General features: G+C 47.0%; 1 protein-coding gene across 2 annotated transcripts in view; it reads left to right on the top strand.

Moving 5' to 3' along the window:
• Positions 1-18,146, top strand: part of CMTM4 (CKLF like MARVEL transmembrane domain containing 4) — a 71,345-nt gene that overhangs the window by 44,166 nt on the left and 9,033 nt on the right. For both annotated transcript variants that reach the window (XM_077885961.1, XM_077885951.1), the window contains exon 2: positions 10,001-10,177. In XM_077885961.1, coding sequence (XP_077742087.1) covers positions 10,001-10,177 — 177 coding nt within the window. The remainder of the gene's footprint in view (positions 1-10,000; positions 10,178-18,146) is intronic.

The raw sequence follows: 18,146 nt of genomic DNA, 5'->3' as shown, positions 1-18,146 counted from the left end.
CTTGCTCTACTGTCTCAGGGGAGTGGAGGGAAACTTTTTTTTTTTAATTTTTAAATTTAAATTTAAATTTTTGTTTTTTATCTGATTTTTTTTAAATTTTTAGTGTTTTAAATATTTTATTTATTTATTCATGAGAGACACAGAGAGAGAGGCAGAGACACAGGCAGAGGGAGAAGCAGGCTCCCTTCGGGGGGCCGGATGTGGGACTCGATCCCGGGACCCCAGGATCACACCCTGAGCGGAAGCTGGACGCTCAACCACTGAGCCCCCCGGGCGCCCCTGGAGGGACACATTTTGAATCTACTTTCCTTAGGGGATGGATGGCCCCCCTTGAGAGGAGCGACTCGTGGATTACTTTTCTTAGAAAAATTGAGATGTTACTGCAGTTAGGCCCCTTTGAGAATGAGTAATGTAGTGGCGAGCTCTGCCAGCGCCCCGGTGGCCCCGGTTGCCCGGGTCGCAGTGTGGGCCCCGACGAGGAATTACACCAGCTGGGCGGGGTAGACCTGGTGACCTGGTGGAGGAGAACGAGGCGGAACAGCAGCCTCGGGGCCTCGGACCAATCTTCTGGCCACACCGTGGCGATGCCACCCGCTTCCTGAGTGGGCGTGAGTGTCCGGCCGCGAGTGGCCCCAGCGCGGCGCAGGGCGGGAGAGCATCCTCGCGTGCTCCGTGCTCCGTGCTCCGTGCCCCGTGCTCCGTGCCCTCAGCGCGGCCCCGTGCTGCTCCGGGCGGCTGCAGGGACGGCGGGGAGCAGCTCCCATCGCCTCGGGGCGGCGACACTGGGCGGAGGCCCTCCACGACCCCCCGCGGCCCCCCCCCAGGCCCTCCACGACCCCCCGCGGCCCCTCCCAGGCCCTCCACGACCCTCCACGATCCCCCGCGGCCCCCCCGAGGCCCTCCACGACCCCCCGCGGCCCCCCCAGGCCCTCCACGACCCCCCGCGGCCCCGCCAGGCCCTCCACGACCCCCCGCGGCCCCTCCCAGGCCCTCCACGACCCTCCACGATCCCCCGCGGCCCCCCGAGGCCCTCCACGACCCTCCACGATCCCCCGCGGCCCCCCCGAGGCCCTCCACGACCCCCCGCGGCCCCCCCAGGCCCTCCACGACCCCCCGCGGCCCCGCCAGGCCCTCCACGACCCCCCGCGGCCCCTCCCAGGCCCTCCACGACCCTCCACGATCCCCCGCGGCCCCCCGAGGCCCTCCACGACCCCCCGCGGCCCCCCGAGGCCCTCCACGACCCCCCGCGGCCCCTCCCAGGCCCTCCACGACCCCCCGCGGCCCCCCGAGGCCCTCCCCGACCCCCCGCGGCCCCCCGCGGCCCTCAGTGGCAGGATGGGGCCCTGTCCCATCTTTAAGCACCTTTTCAGTCTCACTGGGAAGAGACACACTCCACAGTGTTGAACGCGCAGGACTTGCCGAGAGCTTGGCCTGGTTCTGAAGCACTTAGGTCCGCGCTGCGTGGGCGCATCACTCCTGTGATAGGCCCTCGGGGGAGGGGGCTCCGGGGACCTTCCGTGCTCACGGGGTGGCCACCTGACCCGGTTCAGCGCTGAGCCGCGCAGCTCTCTGCGGGGTTAATAGAAGCGCTCGGGGGGGAAAATCCTCCGCGTTCGGGTAACACAGGCCATGCGTCAGATAAAAGAAACCGGATTTTTCACTGTGAGGCTTGTGATAACTGTCCCTACGTCGATGTGCCCCGGGTACCCCAAGACCAGGGATAGGTCAGGGCGGAAATAGTCTGGGGCCTAACGGGAGGAAGCCCGGGGCTGCGGGGCCACTGCAGAGGGCCGCCTCCCTGCCGCTGACAGGGCCAGACTGGTTAGTTTTCAAACTTAACGAAACTTTTTTCTTTTTTTTCTTTCTTTTCTTTTCTTTTCTTTTCTTTTCTTTTCTTTTCTTTTCTTTTCTTTTCTTTTCTTTTCTTTTCTTTTCTCTTCTCTTCTCTTCTCTTCTCTTCTCTTCTCTTCTTTTTTTTCTTTTTTCTTTCTTTTCTTTTCTTTTCATTCTTTATTTATATTTATTTATTCATGAGAGATAGAGAGAGAGAGGCACAGACACAGGCAGAGGGAGAAGCAGGCTCCATGCAGGGAGCCACATATGGGACTCGATCCTGGGTCTCCAGAACCATGCCCTGGGTGGAAGGCAGGCCCTAAACCACTGAGCCACCCAGGCATCCCAACTTTTCTTTAAAACAAAACAAAACAAAACAAAAACATTTTATTTAGCATTTGCATGTATGAGTGGAGGGAGGAAAAGAGGGAGGAGGAGAGAATCCCAAGCAGACTCCCAGCTGAGTGAGGAGCCCGTTGTGGGGCCCGACTCTGCAATCCTGAGATCATGACCCGAGCCAAAATCAGGAGTCAGATACTTAACCAGCTGAACCCCCCAGGCACCTCCCTAAAAAAATTTTAAACAGCATGACAAATATTTTCCCAGTGTATAAACCAGGCTGATGATTGCATGCTTCCTTGAGCATTAGTTCAGAAGGGTGTCTAAACAGCTGTTCTCTTCTTTGGTCAGCAAAGTTCAGGACCCACCGTTTATGGGAATATAAATATGAAAACTGAGGTACTTTGGTCAGGGACCAGGTTCTGTGCCTACCTTGCACGTGACCCCAACCAAGAATCTCAGTGTGAAAGTCAGGCACCACCTCACAGGGCTCTCTCCTGTTTCTCTTCTAAGACAGCCTGAGTCCAGTGCCCTCTGGAAAGATTTCTCAAGCCCTCAGCCACCCTCTGTCTCCTAAACCTCAATACCTCTCCGGACACTAAGCCTTTGTACATGGATAGTTATCTGTCTTTGTGTGTCTAATGGGGTGTGTTCACTGTGTGGGTACTGACACCCTAAGCCCCGCCCACTTCCAGGTGCAGAGAGATCAGGGTCGCTGAAGAAGTTGTCTGGCCACATAGCAGTCACTGCAGATCCTCAGTCTTCATATGGACAGTCATTTTTGCATCTGGTGATTTTAAGGCTCCTTAAAGTTATTTTTCAATATTGTGATTTTTGCTTACATGTGTATCTTTAAATAAGTTTCATTAGATCCATTAAGAAACTGGTGATGAAGGAAGGTTAGGATTTTGCCTCATCTTCAAAGATGTCCTCATAGATATTAGGGTCACAGTTTCTTCCAGGGTCCTTGCCATCACATAGAGTTATTACATGCTGGCCTCTAGGCTGTTAACACTGTGCCCACTCTCTGCACGTAAGAGTGCAGCGGCAGCCAGGAAATAGGATTATGCTCGCAAGAAGGCTTTAGAAATGATGAACTCTTCTGATAAAGAAATGGGACCAACATGGACTTGCAGAGTGACTTTCATTTTCCATTAGAGCTTTCAATGTCACTTTAAAATATTCATGAATAGTTTCAAAACAAATAAGGATGGATTCTTAGAGGTCACTAGCATTTAACTCATCATAAACCTGGATGCTTCAATATAGAGAATATTTAATTTTTTTTTTAAACCACACATACTCATTGTAGACATTTTGGAAAATAAGCCTTTAAAAAAATATATGTCCATAGTCCTACCACACAGATGGATTCCTGAAATGAAATTCCGGATATTTTATTCTTTTGTTTTAAAATTATAAATAACATGGTTAATATCTCTACATCTTTATTTTGACAATCTAGTAAGTTTATAGAACAATTTGGGTCTGGTGTCTTTATGAGTGAGTGACATATTCATCCCATAAAATTGGCAGTTTTGTACTAGATACCTAGGACATGTGAATTTTTTTTTTTTTTTTTTTTTTTTTGGTGAAATTTAACAGTATGCAAAAGTGCTCTTTTCTAGTGAGTATGAGTTGGATTATGCTGTAGCAACAAACAAAGCTAAAATCTCAATGGCTTAACACAAGGGAGGCTTCCTTCTCTGGCACGTAATACACTCCTCTCTGATGAGCCGTACTCAGGCCACCTGCTCCTGGAATAGTGCTGGCTGCTGTGGCAGGGAGAAGGGAGCTTGCCTGCCGGCCACTGCCAAGAGTAACAGATCTCTCACCCACTCAGACTTTTTGTTACCCAAACCCAGAAGTAGATCCAGGCTTTAAGTGGCCTGAGACTGATGTGATTTTGGGAGGCCCACTTTAAGGGAAAATATGTAAAATTAAAAATAGAAAGCTAGGTATGAGAGTGAGTACTTTTAATGAGAAACACAAAATTACGAATTTAAAAAATGTTTTTGTTTTTGGCCTACACTAATACAGGTCATATTTGAATTTTTGGTACGATCAGTTTAATACCGAACAAGTCTACACAATCAGTCTGAAATGTAGGTATACGCCAGAATAATTCGGATCTTAGATTGCCACTGTTTTGTATTGAGCAACACCACTTTGCGATCAACGTGCTGTTATGCTAACGTGCATCAATTTATGGATGAGTGTGTAGCAGTTTGTCACTGGCACATTTATTTCTTCAGTCTGTTTCAGTGCATTGGAGGCAGTTTTGTGTGCCATTTTTCTTAGAGGGGCTTTCCAACTTTGTTAGTTCAAGGTTTATCAGATGCCATCTGACTCACTGGGATGCATGAATTGTAGTCTCTCACACACGTGTGCTCCTGCTTTGTAATACTGCTACAGGCCTCTGCCGTATATATCCTAGAACAGCTGATCAATTCTCTTTCATTTCCACCAAAAAGGGAGAAAATATGTAGTATGTTTATAATTGCATACTCTGTATTATTGAATATAATCCTGATCTGCCTTGTGAGTTTTAGGGCTCATTTCTTCTTCATCAAGTCAGCTCAGAGCATATCTGGAAGCCATTTCTGCAGTGGGAAAGCTACAGTAACTATGTACAGTATGTACAACTGTACAACTATGTAACTCTGTACAGTAACTATGGGTGGAGGTGACAGCTGAACCCAAGTGTAACCTGTCTCTCATTCAGCTTCCAGTGAGCCGAATCCCCAAAACTCCCATTCTTATTCCATCGCCACCTGGCCAAAGGAGTTGTGATAGGAACCCAGAGCTGCAGGTCTGGAGTTCTGAGCATCAAGTCTGTCATCCTGAGAATAAATCTGCCTGGGGAACATCTCTTATCACAAACCTCCAACCCTGCGGTGTGCCTGGAAGGAGGAGAGCGAGGTGTACTGGTGAACAGCGCTGCTGATTGATTACTAGGGCCTTCCAGAAGGGTCTTGACGCTTAACACTCCCACCGATAGAAACATGGGGTGTTAGGAAATTTTAAAAAGTTTTAATAGTAACTTAATCAGCCAAATCTTTTTCTCCCCTTCCCTTCGTGCTTTCTAATGTTGTCAGTCATAATTAGAAACCTGACAACCATTTAATATCAGCTTACTTACCAAGTATGAAAATATTCCTGGTTCGTTGGTAGGTGCCCCATGGAAAGGGCTCTTTGTCCAAGGACATGCACGATCCTCCAGTTAGCAAATGCAGTAACTGTTACTTATTTGTATCTTTTTAAATATCTCTGTGCTGTTTTACATTGTGACATTTGTCTATTGCAAAACTTTATTTTTTTAAAAAAATTTTATTTATTCATGAGAGACACAGAGAGAGGCAGAGACATAGGCAAAGGAAGAAGCAGACTCCCTGTGGGGAGCCTGATGTGGGACTCAATCCCAGGACCCTGGGACCACAATCTGAGCCAAAGACAGATGCTCAACCACTGAGCCACCCAGGTGCCCCTGCAAAACTTTTATAAGTTGAATTACTTTTGATTCTTGGTTTGCCTTTTTTTTTTAAAAGACTTTATTTATTTATTCATGAGAGACATAGACAGGCAGAGAGACAGGCAGAGGGAGAAGCAGGGAGCCCGATGTGGGACTCGATCCCAGAACTGGGATCATGCCTTGAGCCAAAGGCAGACGCCCCACTGTGGAGCTACCCAGGCATCCCTTTGTTTGCCTTGAAGTTGGCTTCCAGTGTAACTTTGAACCCTTATTTTCTTCTTTTTGGTCAATAGGTAGCTTTTACTTTAGCAACAATTGTTAGTCAGCCTTTACTGTGCTGGAGGAAAATTTGATATTGACTGTGTCAAAAGGGAGGCAAAAAAGTGTACTGCTTATTAGAAGCAATATTAGAAGCCACCTGAATGCCTATCGAATGGGAACTGATTAAATTATTGTATGTGTATAGTGTGTTTATGCGTCTCTGTCTGGATCTCTGTTTACATATGAATACTTGTGATACCGTGATTTATAATAAGAAAATAGATATTTGGTCTTCATCCCATTTCTGGTACAGAGCTCTTAAAATCCTTGAAATTTCCTCCATGATAAGAGGTGTCTTTTGATAATTCTCATCAACGTCCTTTCAGCCACATCAGAGTTTGTGTTAATGAGAGGACTTTTGCTAAGCACTAGAGCTGGGGGCTGGTTGCCAGGGGAACCAGCCGTGTGATCAGAGAGTTGTGTGATCAGAGAGTTGGAGCTTTCAACCCCACTCATCTCTGGGAAGGGGAAGGGGCTACAGACTGAGCTCTATAAAAACTTGAACGCCAGGGTTCGGTAAACCAAAATGTATCTCCGTGCGGGGGAAGGTGGTGCATTCCAGACTCCCGGACAGAAGCTCCTGTGTTGGAGGCCCCTTTGGACCTTGCTTCCTGTGTCTCTTCATAGGCTGTTCAGGTATATCCCTTTGTAACCAGGGTGCAAGAGCACCTGGCTCCAGGGTTCCCCACGGACCAGGTTAGTCTGCTCACCACTGACAAAATCCAAAGAGTGATGGTGAAACTAGAAAGGAATTTATTTCAGTGAGGCTGACACCAGCAAGACAGGACTGGCATCTCAAAGGTGTTTCTAAGTACCGAAAATGTTTCTGGGTTTATGTGAGGAAAATGTGGGACAGGGACGACTGGATGGCTCAGTGGTTGAGCATCTGCCTTCGGCCCAGGGCGTGATCCCGGGATCCTGGGATCGAGTCCCACGTCGGGCTCCCTGCATGGAGCCTGCTTCATCCTCTGCCTGTGTCTCTGCCCCTCTCTCTGTGTCTCTCATGAATAAATACATAAAATCTTTTATTTTTTATTTTATTTATTTATTTATTTATTTTATTTTTAAATACATAAAATCTTGAACAAAAAAAAAAAAAAAGAAAGAAAATGTGGGCCAAAGGTTGTAGGTACAAGCAGCTGGGGCATAAAGGTCAGGTTGACGATTGTCTTGGGGTCACCCCACGGGGTCTCGCTGGCTCTGGGCAGTCCCTGTTGCTTGAAGGGGTAGTTTCAGTTTCCAACAGGGCATGCTTTGCTGCAGGGTATTTTTCTTGAGTTGAGGGATAAGCTTGAAAGAACTCAATAAGACTACAGCCTGAGGTCAGAATAGAGGCAATTGAAGTTCTCTTTCACTTGATTGTCCTTTGTAATAGACTGTAATAAACTTTGTAATAAATCTAGAACATTCTCAGGCCTTCCATGTCACTCCTAAAATTTCAAACACCTTTGCCCTAGTTACATTGCATTCTCCTGCCCTGCTTTGATTTTTCCCCCTTTGCACTTCACACTGCCTAGCATACTGTACTTTTAATTTTTAAAAGCTTCTCCTTCATTAGACTATGAGCTAGAGAGCAGATTTTTGTTTTGTTCACTGCTGTATTGAGAGGCCTATTAGATTTGCATATTCTTAAACTGTTTTCATTTTAATATTTAAGAATGTAGGTGTTACCTTCCCACACAAATATGGTTGAAGTTAGCATACCAGAAACATTTGTAACTCATCAGTACAGTGTGTTATTTCTTGCCCAAGATTACTAGATCCAATTACAGGGGGAAGAAAAAGTTTAGGAGTTTCCCTTATATGAACTGCTCCTTTGTGAATTGATTGCAAGTCAGGCATGTAATTCAGATGGAGAATTCAAGTCTCTGGTTCTATAGAAAATTTTAAGAGCCATTAGGAAAAGCACAAAGTGTGTGCTTAAAGACCCCTATCTCTAATGCATTGACTTAAAATAAATTGTGAACCTTGTTTTGATAGGAGAGGTGTCTTTTATGATTGCTGTGCGGAAGTACTGATAATGGATGGAGCAGAGCTGCCCTGCCCTGTGTGCCTTTTACGTGGAGACCCTGCCAAGCATGTCAGCAATTGTGGGTCTGGGTTTTTAGTGGCCCCTCTCCATCCCCCTGTTTGCTGGTGGTGTGCTAGTACCTCTGCTTGGTACCTGGAGTGGAGAGAGGTGGGTTGGCCCTGTCCTCAGAAAGCCCAGGAAGCAAAGGGAGGCATAATGACAATTATAAAAAAGGGTAGAATGTAATCACAGATGAACAAGCTTTCCTGGGAGAGGATGGAAACATGTCTGGCTGGGAGAGAGACAATCAGGGAAGGCATGGGGAGGAGGTGGCATTGAGTGGCACATGTGTGGGACTCCAGTAGGCAGAGGAGGGCCACAGAACAGCCCGTGCCTTGTATGTTTCCTACACTTTCATCATCTGGGGATCTTGTCAAAAAGAAAACCCCAAAACCAAAAAGCAATCATTCTTACTCTGTAGGTCAAGGAGGAGAGGCAGAAACTGCACTTCTAGCCAGCTCTCTGGTGCTGCTGATGGTGTTGGCTCTAAAGCCAAATCTAGGACCACAGAGCACCTGCCTACACTGCCTGGACCTTTGCAGTGGGGGCTTGGCCCATGTCCTGGCCCAGGCTTGCATGTGGTGGGCTGCGAGGTGTTTGGTTAGACAAGTGCTAGAGCAGAGGCCCGGAGCCTAAGGTTGATTTGGTTTAGGTGCAAGACCACCTGACTTTTCTTTGATCCCTGGGTCATTAACTCAGCCTTTGGGCCTCCTCCTTTTCCTGAAATCTTCCTTTAAAAGCTCACCTGGTGAATGAATAAATAAAATCTTTAAAAAAAGGGCGGGGGCGGGGAGCAGGTGGCTCTATGGTTTAGTGCTACCTTCAGCCCAGGGCATGATCCTGGAGTCCCGGGATCGAGTCCTGCTTCGGGCTCCCTGCATGGAGCCTGTTTCCCCCTCGGCCTGTGTCTCTGCCTCTCTCTCTCTCTCTGTGTCTCTCATGAATGAATAAATAAAATATTTAAAAATAAATAAAAAAAATAAAAGCTCACCTGGTAATTTCCACTGATACCTGTTTGACCGTGACCTCTGATCTCTTGGGACATAGTGCTAGAATGTTACTGTGGTCCTTTAGAGACAAATTGGTGCCATTATTGGTCATTTTTTCCAATGTTTTTATAGACTGCCATTCTGACTTTTTATGGCCAAGTCTAGTGATAACTTTTATTTTTTTTATTTTTTTTATTTATTTTTTTTTATTTATTTACTTATGATAGTCACAGAGAGAGAGAGAGAGAGGCAGAGACACAGGCAGAGGGAGAAGCAGGCTCCATGCATCGGGAGCCTGATATGGGATTCGATCCCGGGTCTCCAGGATCGCGCCCTGGGCCAAAGGCAGGCGCCAAGCCGCTGCGCCACCCAGGGATCCCTAGTGATAACTTTTAAAAAGCACAGCTCGCGAGTTAATTAGGTGGACCTCATTTTTAGGTGCCTGTCATTGGGAGAAGAGGGGATTATACCCAGCCCTGTCTTAAAGCCCTCAGCCTGCGTGCCCCCCGCCCGAACCACCAGGGTAGCTGCAGATGGCATAGATGGATGCCATTGGGACCCTGCCCTCTCAGTGTTGGGCATAATTGTGGTAGGGACTAGAAATTAGAAACGTGTGTTGGCAGTGTCCACTTACTAGTGGCCGAGGAAGAACTGAACACATGAGCTGGTCCTGTTTCCTCCCGAGGGCTGAGCAGCACCCGCACCTGCACCCGCACCCGCATGGTGTCGGGGGGGCTGTGCTAGGGTGTAGGTGTTCACGTTAGGAATTCGATCCTTTCATTAAGGCCTCCCTCTACCTGTTGTTCCATAAGAATTTCATCAGATCATATTCCTGACAGTGATCCTTCCATCCCCGGAGGAAAACTGGCCACATATGGTGGTGGTGGTGGGTTTTATTTAAACGCGGCAGGCACATATGTCCACGGATGTGTACTAAATATACACGCACATGTGTGTTTCCAATTTTCTTCCTAGATTTTGGCCCTGATTGCGTTCATCTGCATAGAGACCATCATGGAGTGCTCCCCGTGTGAAGGCCTCTACTTTTTTGAGTTCGTGAGCTGTAGTGCATTTGTAGTAACTGGAGTCTTGCTGATTCTGTTCAGTCTGAACCTGCACATGAGGATCCCCCAGATCAACTGGAACCTGACAGTGAGTACAAGTCACCACCTGTCTCTGACTTTGAAAGGACTAGGTGCCACTCAGCCCCGAGGGAAGCTGGAATCTCTCGTCATCTTGTTTGGTGCTAGTTCATCCTGATACTCAGTTTATTGTAATTCAACAGTGAAATTTTAAATGTCTTTGCTGGGTTGAATGAAAGATAAAGTAAACTGAATCTTCCCTAGTGGGAGAACCATCATATAAGAATTATTTTGACCCCTTTGAAGATGTTATTTCCATTTTATGATCCTCTGAGAAGATTGGTAATATTGATGTTTACAGAATCTGGAAAGAAAATGAAATATATTTGCATATTTTTCACCCTGGGCCCAAAAGCCATTTACAAAGTATCTCTTTAGGAAGAATTGGGAAAAAAAAAAAAAAAGGGATCCCTGGGTGGCGCAGCGGTGTGGCGCCTGCCTTTGGCCCAGGGCGCGATCCTGGAGACCCGGGATTGAATCCCACATCGGGCTCCCGGTGCATGGAGCCTGCTTCTCCCTCTGCCTGTGTCTCTGCCTCTCTCTCTCTCTCTCTGTGTGACTATCATAAATAAATAAAAATTTGAAAAAAAAAAAAAAAAAGGAAGAATTGGAAATACAAGTGTGAAAATGCCAGTGACTCGCAAAGCCTAGGATTATCATTACATTCAAAGCAACTGGGAGGACACGGAGGATTCGGTGGTTTGATCAGAGTCCCGAGTGGAAGCATGTGCTCTCAATGGTTTGGGTTCTTAACCCCCTTTGACAGCCTTCCCCTCAGATGGGCATGGGAAGCTCAGGGCTGGTCACTCCCCGGCCCCTCTTCCTGGACTCGTGTTACTTTTCCTTACCCTGCTAAATGGGAAAGGAAACTTAATAGTGCTCGGTTTTCTTGATGTTTCTTTACAAATAAGCATGTGCAAGAGCTGGAAGAGAATCAGGGAAGTCACAGGAAAGCACAGTCAGCTGCCTCACACTTCCGTGCCTGTGGGAGGAGAACCCCGTGGAGCCGCCACTCCTGAGAGGGTGCAGGGTGGCAGGAGAGGGGGCACTGCAGACCACCTACCCTTGAGCGTGCTCCTCTCCTGATGCCCAGTGCTAGGTGTGTGCCCCACCATGGAAAGTGTGGCCCGTGTGTGCTGGAGCCAGGGAGGAGGTGGAGCTGGTCACCTTGCCTGATGGGGCCACTCCCGTGGTGATCCTGTGGCGTGGTACTGAGAGGAGTGGGCCTTCCTGAAGGAATACTCTGTGTGTTACTCAAACTCCTAGGAGGGAAAATAAAAGCAGAGCTGAACTAGAAAAGCTGATGTCAGTTGAAAACTCAGTTGGTTTTGTCTTGGTTTTGTGGCAGGTTTTATCATCCCTTTTTTTTTTTTTTTTTTTTTTAAGACTATATATTTGAGAGAGAGGGTCAGGGGATTGGAGGGAAAGAGAGAGAGCTCTCTGCTGAGCGCAGAGCATGACTCAGGGCTCGATCTCATGATCCTGAGATCACCACCAGCGCTGAAACCCAGAGTCCAGACACTCAACCCACCTGCTCCCCAGGTGCCCCACAGCACCTCAACTATTTTTGAGATAAAGTTTGTGTTTTCCCTTAAAAAAATGCTCTCGGGGCACCTGGCTTGCTCAGTTGGTAGTGTGTGACTCTTGACCTAAGGGGTTGTGTGTTCAAGCCCCACGTTAGGTGTGGAGATTACTTAAAAATAAAATCTTTTTAAAAAGTGCTCACAGAGTTGACAGCATAGGAGAACCTCATAAACTTCCTCCAACTTCTAGACTTCCTCCAACCAAAATGCAAAGTGTTGGAAGGCCTACCTGACATAGAGTTGGCTGCTGGGAAGGTGAAGACTGAGGGCTTTGAGTCACACCTGTCTGGGTTCAAGTGCAAGGTGGCTCTTAACGGCTGTGCGTGGCCCTGGGCAGGTCAGTCACTTAGGGCCTCATGTTGAAGGTCACCATCGGTAGAGTCAATAGTATTTTACAGGCTTGTTTTACGAATGAAACGAGACAATGTATATAAGGGGACCTTAAGCCAGTGTGCGCTGCTGCCAGTCTGAGAGATACTAATATTACTGCCAGCAAGGGGCCATTGTTTCCTATCAACCACATGTTTCCCCTACAGACTACTGCCAGGTTTCGCTTTACTCCCTTAATTCAGTCTTATCTACTGATTTGACAGCTATAAATCTGTTAAGACTTCATACTGCAGCTTAATAATTAATTCATACAGCCCTTTATCCCCAGAAATACCTCCTCAGTGAGCTTTCTGGAGTTCTGATCTTTCTATTCTAAACATGAAGGGCTTTCTACGTGTTGACTACTACATTATTTGGTCATATTGAAGTGCATCTTTTTCACTGGAAAGTTAACATATGTCCTTTTCTTCTGGATGGAGTTGGGTGGGGCAGACGCCTGTGTGATGTGGTCCCTTGAGAACACTTTCAATCCTTTGGGATTCTTTCCAGAATTTCCACCCTTTTGGGATAGATGAAGGTGTGTGCTTATTGAACAGAAGCGTATGTGAGTTCATGCACTTGAGGAGATGGTACTTACTGAGGGGTTCTCAGGTCATCTGTTCTCTGGAAGAGGAGAAAAAGTGAGTTCTTTGGGGCTGGGCATTGCTCATGGATTCGCTACAGAGGACTAGCCTTGGCTGTGTTGTGTTTCTCTAACAACATGGTCAGAATATTTTGTCCTCAGTAGAGCCAACTAACGAGTGAAATAGGATGTGATTGGTATAGAGTTAGAAAAATGGTCATTTCAGGAGCCTATGTTGACAAAAGTATTCCTGGAAAAGGGTAAATAAGGAGGAGGATGCAAAGTACATACTTCATACAAGCATTATTTGATGCCAGCAGAAAGATTCTGATAGCTCTGGGTTCACTTGTTTGTTTTTGATGAATTTGTGGGACTCCTCCTGTAGTGCTTGGTTTTCTCCATGTATTAGGGGCTCGTACACTTGTGTCCCACCCATGTCTACGGTGGCTAGTGCCCTGGGCCTTCTCCCTCACCCCATCCCTCTCTTCTTCCAGCCCCTGCCAACCATTGAACGCCTGCCAGGGGCTCCCAGTCTCCTTAGCCGGTTCTCTGAGTCCGTCACCACTGCTTAGCTGAACTTCCCACAAGGAGGGACCTTGACCTTCTCTATGTCCCGACTCCCCATCTCTCTTTTCTCACCTTTTACTGTCAAATATAGCTTATTCAGATAAAGTCATTAAAAATGTACAGTTGACTTAAGAATGATCAAGATTGTGGAGCTACCACCTGGGTCAAAAGATAGACCTGATGTCCCTGTTCCTGGATCCCCTAGCTGTTCCTCAGCTCTCCCCACACTGAACATGGGAGCCGAACTGCCACGGAGTGCTCCGTCCTTCCCATCGTGCTCTCCACTCTGGCCTGCCGTGACATCGCACTCTCCCTGGCTTTTCTTCTTCCTCCTTGGTGCTCTTCTTAGTGCCTCGGTGGCCCCTGCTCAACCCACAAACCTCTCGTGATCAAGAACCCATGTTGGGTGCTGAGTTGGGACAGTTTGGGTCACCCAGAGGGGCCACATGCAGAGCCCTAAGGCCTCGGCCATGACTCATGGTATAGTGTTTTCTGACGCCACTTTTCACACTAAATGTATGTCTTTTCTTCTGACATCGAATCTCTGTTTTCCCATACCAAGTAGTTGTCTAATTCTCTGACACCAACGAGGTGTCCAGAAATTCAGCTCTGTTCTGACACTGACTCCTGTAGTTGGCACAGACACCCAGGAGAAGGGCTTGGTCCCACAAGCCCCAAATGGGGCTCCCAGGTGACCTGCACCAACTGCAGGTTTGCCTCCTCAGGTTCGTAAGTCTCTAGAGGAACTTCTAGAACGTGAGCAGAGTGTTCGACTTGTGATTACCAGTTTGTTGTAAAGGGTACAACTCAGGAGCAGATGGAAGAGGTGTGTGTGTATAGGGCAGGATCCAGAAGTCTCGACGTTCTGGAGCCTCTGTCCTCAAGAGTCAGGGTGTAGCGCCCTCTCAGCATAGGTGTGTAGTCACCAGCTCGGAAGCTCCAGGAGCACTGTTGCTTGGGGGTTTTCTCTGGGGGATTTCTTTTTTTTTTTTTTTTCTCTGGGGGATTTCATTATGTAGGCACGACTGATTAAATTCATTAATTGTTGAGACTCAATTTTTAGCCCCTCTTTTCTCCCATGGGGGTGGGGCTGAAAGTTCCAGCCTTCTAACAGCCTGGTTGGTTTTGGACTTTCTGGTAACCAGCTCCTATCCTGAAACTATCCAGGGGCTCCAGGGAGTTGTCTCATTAGCGTAAACTCAGGCATGGTTGCGAGGGGTTCCTTATGAATCACAGAAGGCGCTCCTATCACTCAGGAAGTGCCAAGGAACTGGGGACAAAGACCAAATACGTAATCTTTATCGTACCATGCTCATCTTTTCTGGGACTCAGTTTCCTTACCCCTAAAAGTAAAACAAAATAACACGTCTCCTGCTCTATAATGTATTGTAGATCGTAATCAGGTTAGGATTGGTGATGCTATAAAGACAAACACACGGTTGGCACAATAGGGATTCCATGGACGGTATTTGGCACCATCGTCATAGTATGATTGTCCCTTTGATACTAGGGCCATTTGAGCACAAGTCTGTACACGGTATGGACTAGTGGCCGTGAACTGCCCCCCTGTCATCCATGTGTAGAGCTGACACCAGAGCCAGCCACAGACCCCAGTGTTTTGAGAGCGATTGCAGTGACAGCCCGGGGCTGAACCTGTTTACCTGTCTCACCTGTGCTCAGTCTGGCAGACCTGTATTGAACACCTGCTGTGTGCTAGGGCTTGGGAACTGAAAGCCCAGGGCAGGTCAACGCAAGCTGCCCGCCCTTGGTAAGTGTGCTCCGTGAGATCCAGGTTCATGTGAGGCCTGGCAGAGAACAGGCCGGAGGCGGGAGATTCCTCAGGGCAGAAGCCTGGAGGGGGCCGGCAGAGGGATGTTCTGAGAAAAAGCCAGAGTCCAGCTGGGCCTTGAGAGAGGCGTGGGTGCCCATTGGCCCCCACTTGTGGGGCCCGTTGCAGGGTGGCCCATTCTCTGGCGCTGGAACAGGGCTGTGGACTTGGCCTGCTGGGGCTGGGCAGGTAAGAAGACGGCTGGAGACGGGGAGACGGGGCAGGTGGTTCTCTTCCTCAGCCCCAAGCTGACTGTGCAGTTGCTTCAGGGTACTCCTGGAACAGCTTTTCAAGAGTATATCTAGAAGCTTCTTTTTTCTTTCTTTTCTTTTCTTTTCTTTTCTTTTCTTTTCTTTGCTTTGCTTTGCTTTGCTTTGCTTTGCTTTTCTTTTCTTTTCTTTTTTTTTTAAAGAAGTTAGTTTTTTGTGTGCAGTCTTCTGGTATTTAAATGTTGGCATGTCCACATTTGTTTTGAATGCTGTGCAAGTCAAACCTGTCTGTGAGCTAGCTGTGGCCAGTCGGCCTCAGATTTGCACCCTCTAGGCCACATCCTGTTGATCTGTTATTGGAGTTCCAGGGCTTCACACTGAAGGAGACACCTGCGGGCATGTGTATGTGAGGGTGGTTTTCCTTCTCATCTCTGAGCACAAGGAGGTGCTGCAGCCTTGGGTGTTCTAGGGACCAGACAGGAAACATAAAGTGGTGGCGGGTGTGAGACGGTAGGGAACAGGGACGGCTGTGGCAGGCTGGAAAGCATGTGGCTGATCGAGTACATGTCCCAGTTAAAGCATTAGAAAATAATAATAATAAGCACCATTGTTGACTAAAAACTCCCAGAGCCCAGCCTGAGGGCATGTGTGTGTGTGTTTCCCGTGATGTGAAGGATGAACCTAAGAGCCTTGACTTTTGTTTGTTTCATGGACAAGGAGCTCAAGTAGGTGATGCCGACGAGTATCTGCTGTCTTCCACTTTTCAGCCTTTTGAGCTGTGCAGAGCAGAGCAATGTTTGTTACAGAAAAACTGGAAGATACAGATAATAATAAAAGAACAAAATAAAATCATGTGATTATCCAAGACAAATGAGTCTATCCAAGCATATGTCTACCCAAAAGCTTGTAAGTTCCTAATACAGTTGTTCAAAACAACTGGAAAGTAGAAACAACTGGAATGTCCAAAAACTGATGAAAAGGTAAACAAAATGTGGCCCATTGATACAATGGAATACGACACAGTAATAGAAAGGAGCGACGCATCGATACGTGCTCCAACATGAGTGATCCTTAGAAGTCTCATACTGAGTGGAAGAAGGCAGTCACAAAAGACCCCAAAATATCTCATTCTATTTATATGAAGTGTCTGGAATAGGAAAATCCGCAGAGAGACAGAAAGCAGGTTAGTAGTTGCCTCGGATTAGGGGAAGGATGAAGAATTAACTGCTAATGAGTTTCTTTTGGGAGTGCCGAAAATGTTCTAAAATAAGTCGTGGTCATTGAACTGTATATTTTAATTGGGTGTACTATCAAGCATATGAGTTCTATTTCAGTAAAGCTGTTAAAAAGCCCTTCGAGTGATGCAACCCATTGGGGTAACCACTTGTCATACTTGATGAAACCTTCCAGACGAGATAGACTAGCTTTCCCTTCCGCGTGTAGGTTGTGATGTGTGAGGAGGGAGGACCTTGTAGAACCATTAGAATCATGCTTTTTCACTTAAACTATTTTAAGTCTATTCCGTGTTAAATGTACAACTACATCATTATTTTAAATGACCCCGTAGTATTCCATTTTTATTTAACACATCCCCTGTTGGTGAGCATTTTGCTTACCTTTTTTTTTTTCCTGTTTTAAGTTCTGTAACAAACATCCTTATATACTTGAACCTTTTTGCATGAGTATGATATTTAAGATTAATTTCCAAATGTGGAAATCATAGACAAACAACGTGAACCTCTTTAAAACCTTTGATGCATACAGGCCCTTGACCAAATTTATCTTTTTACGTAGTCACCATTAATGTACATAGAATTATGTTTGATGTTTGGCTTCAGCACTGTGTCATAAAACTTTCCCCCATTTCTGAATAGTCTTTGGAAAGTTCATTTTATATTCTTTATCCCTACAGCACCTTACCCAGGACTGAGCATTTTAACTAAATGCTTTTGGGTTTAAATTTGTGAGAAATTTGCCTTTGCTTACTTACCATTGGTCACAGCTAAAAACTGTCCTGCTGGCAGACGTTTATGGTCAGAGCTTTGTAGTTGGTACTTGCTTTTCTCCATGAGCGCCTGCAGAAGCCTGCACCGGGATTGTGTTTTCCCTTGTAGAGGGAAACACATACCAGAGGGACCCTGGTATGACCCAGGCAGTCAGGGTGCATTGTCACATTAGTAATAACAGAAGCATCAATAAACGTGCAGAGGGACCCCTACCTGTGAGCCAGGTGCAGTGCTTAGCTCTTCACATGGGTGGCTCCACCTGACCCCGAGAACAACTCTGTGGGGCGGGGGTACTCTTCCCACATAAGACCCAAGAAGTGAAGTTGGACTTGTCCCAAGTCATGGTTGGCTAGCACCCAGTCAGGCTGTGACACTTAATCACTGTGCTACGTTCCTCCCAACAGCTAAGACAGGAGTTAAATATTGGAAGCATTGCATATATGACTGCATTTGCTTTTCAAAAAGCTAAGGAGAAAATCCTCTAGGTTTTAGGCACTTAGATCCTTGAGAGACCGTGCATGAGAAAGAGCATGAGGTCGGGCTAAGTGTGTTCTCTAAGTCTGAAAACTGTGCGCTTGTATGTCACACATGAACGAGGGGATGTTGGAGGGGATTTCACCAGTTTCAAGTTTCTGGACTCCTGGGGAGCATTGTCCACGCCAAGGTGATTTGAATGTATTTCTTAAAGGTGACAGTAGAACCCTAAGTGGTAATTAACGTGCATGTCCTTGATGGGTTAGCAGTTTGGGTTTCCATAATAATTAATTTAGAAACGACAGCATGGTTGCTTAATGTGTGAATTTTGCTGTGGTGATACACCAAGTAGCATCATAC

This window comes from Canis aureus, chromosome 3, assembly GCF_053574225.1.
Source record: "Canis aureus isolate CA01 chromosome 3, VMU_Caureus_v.1.0, whole genome shotgun sequence".
NCBI lineage: Eukaryota > Metazoa > Chordata > Mammalia > Carnivora > Canidae > Canis > Canis aureus.
This window is presented reverse-complemented; position numbering and strand designations above follow the sequence as displayed.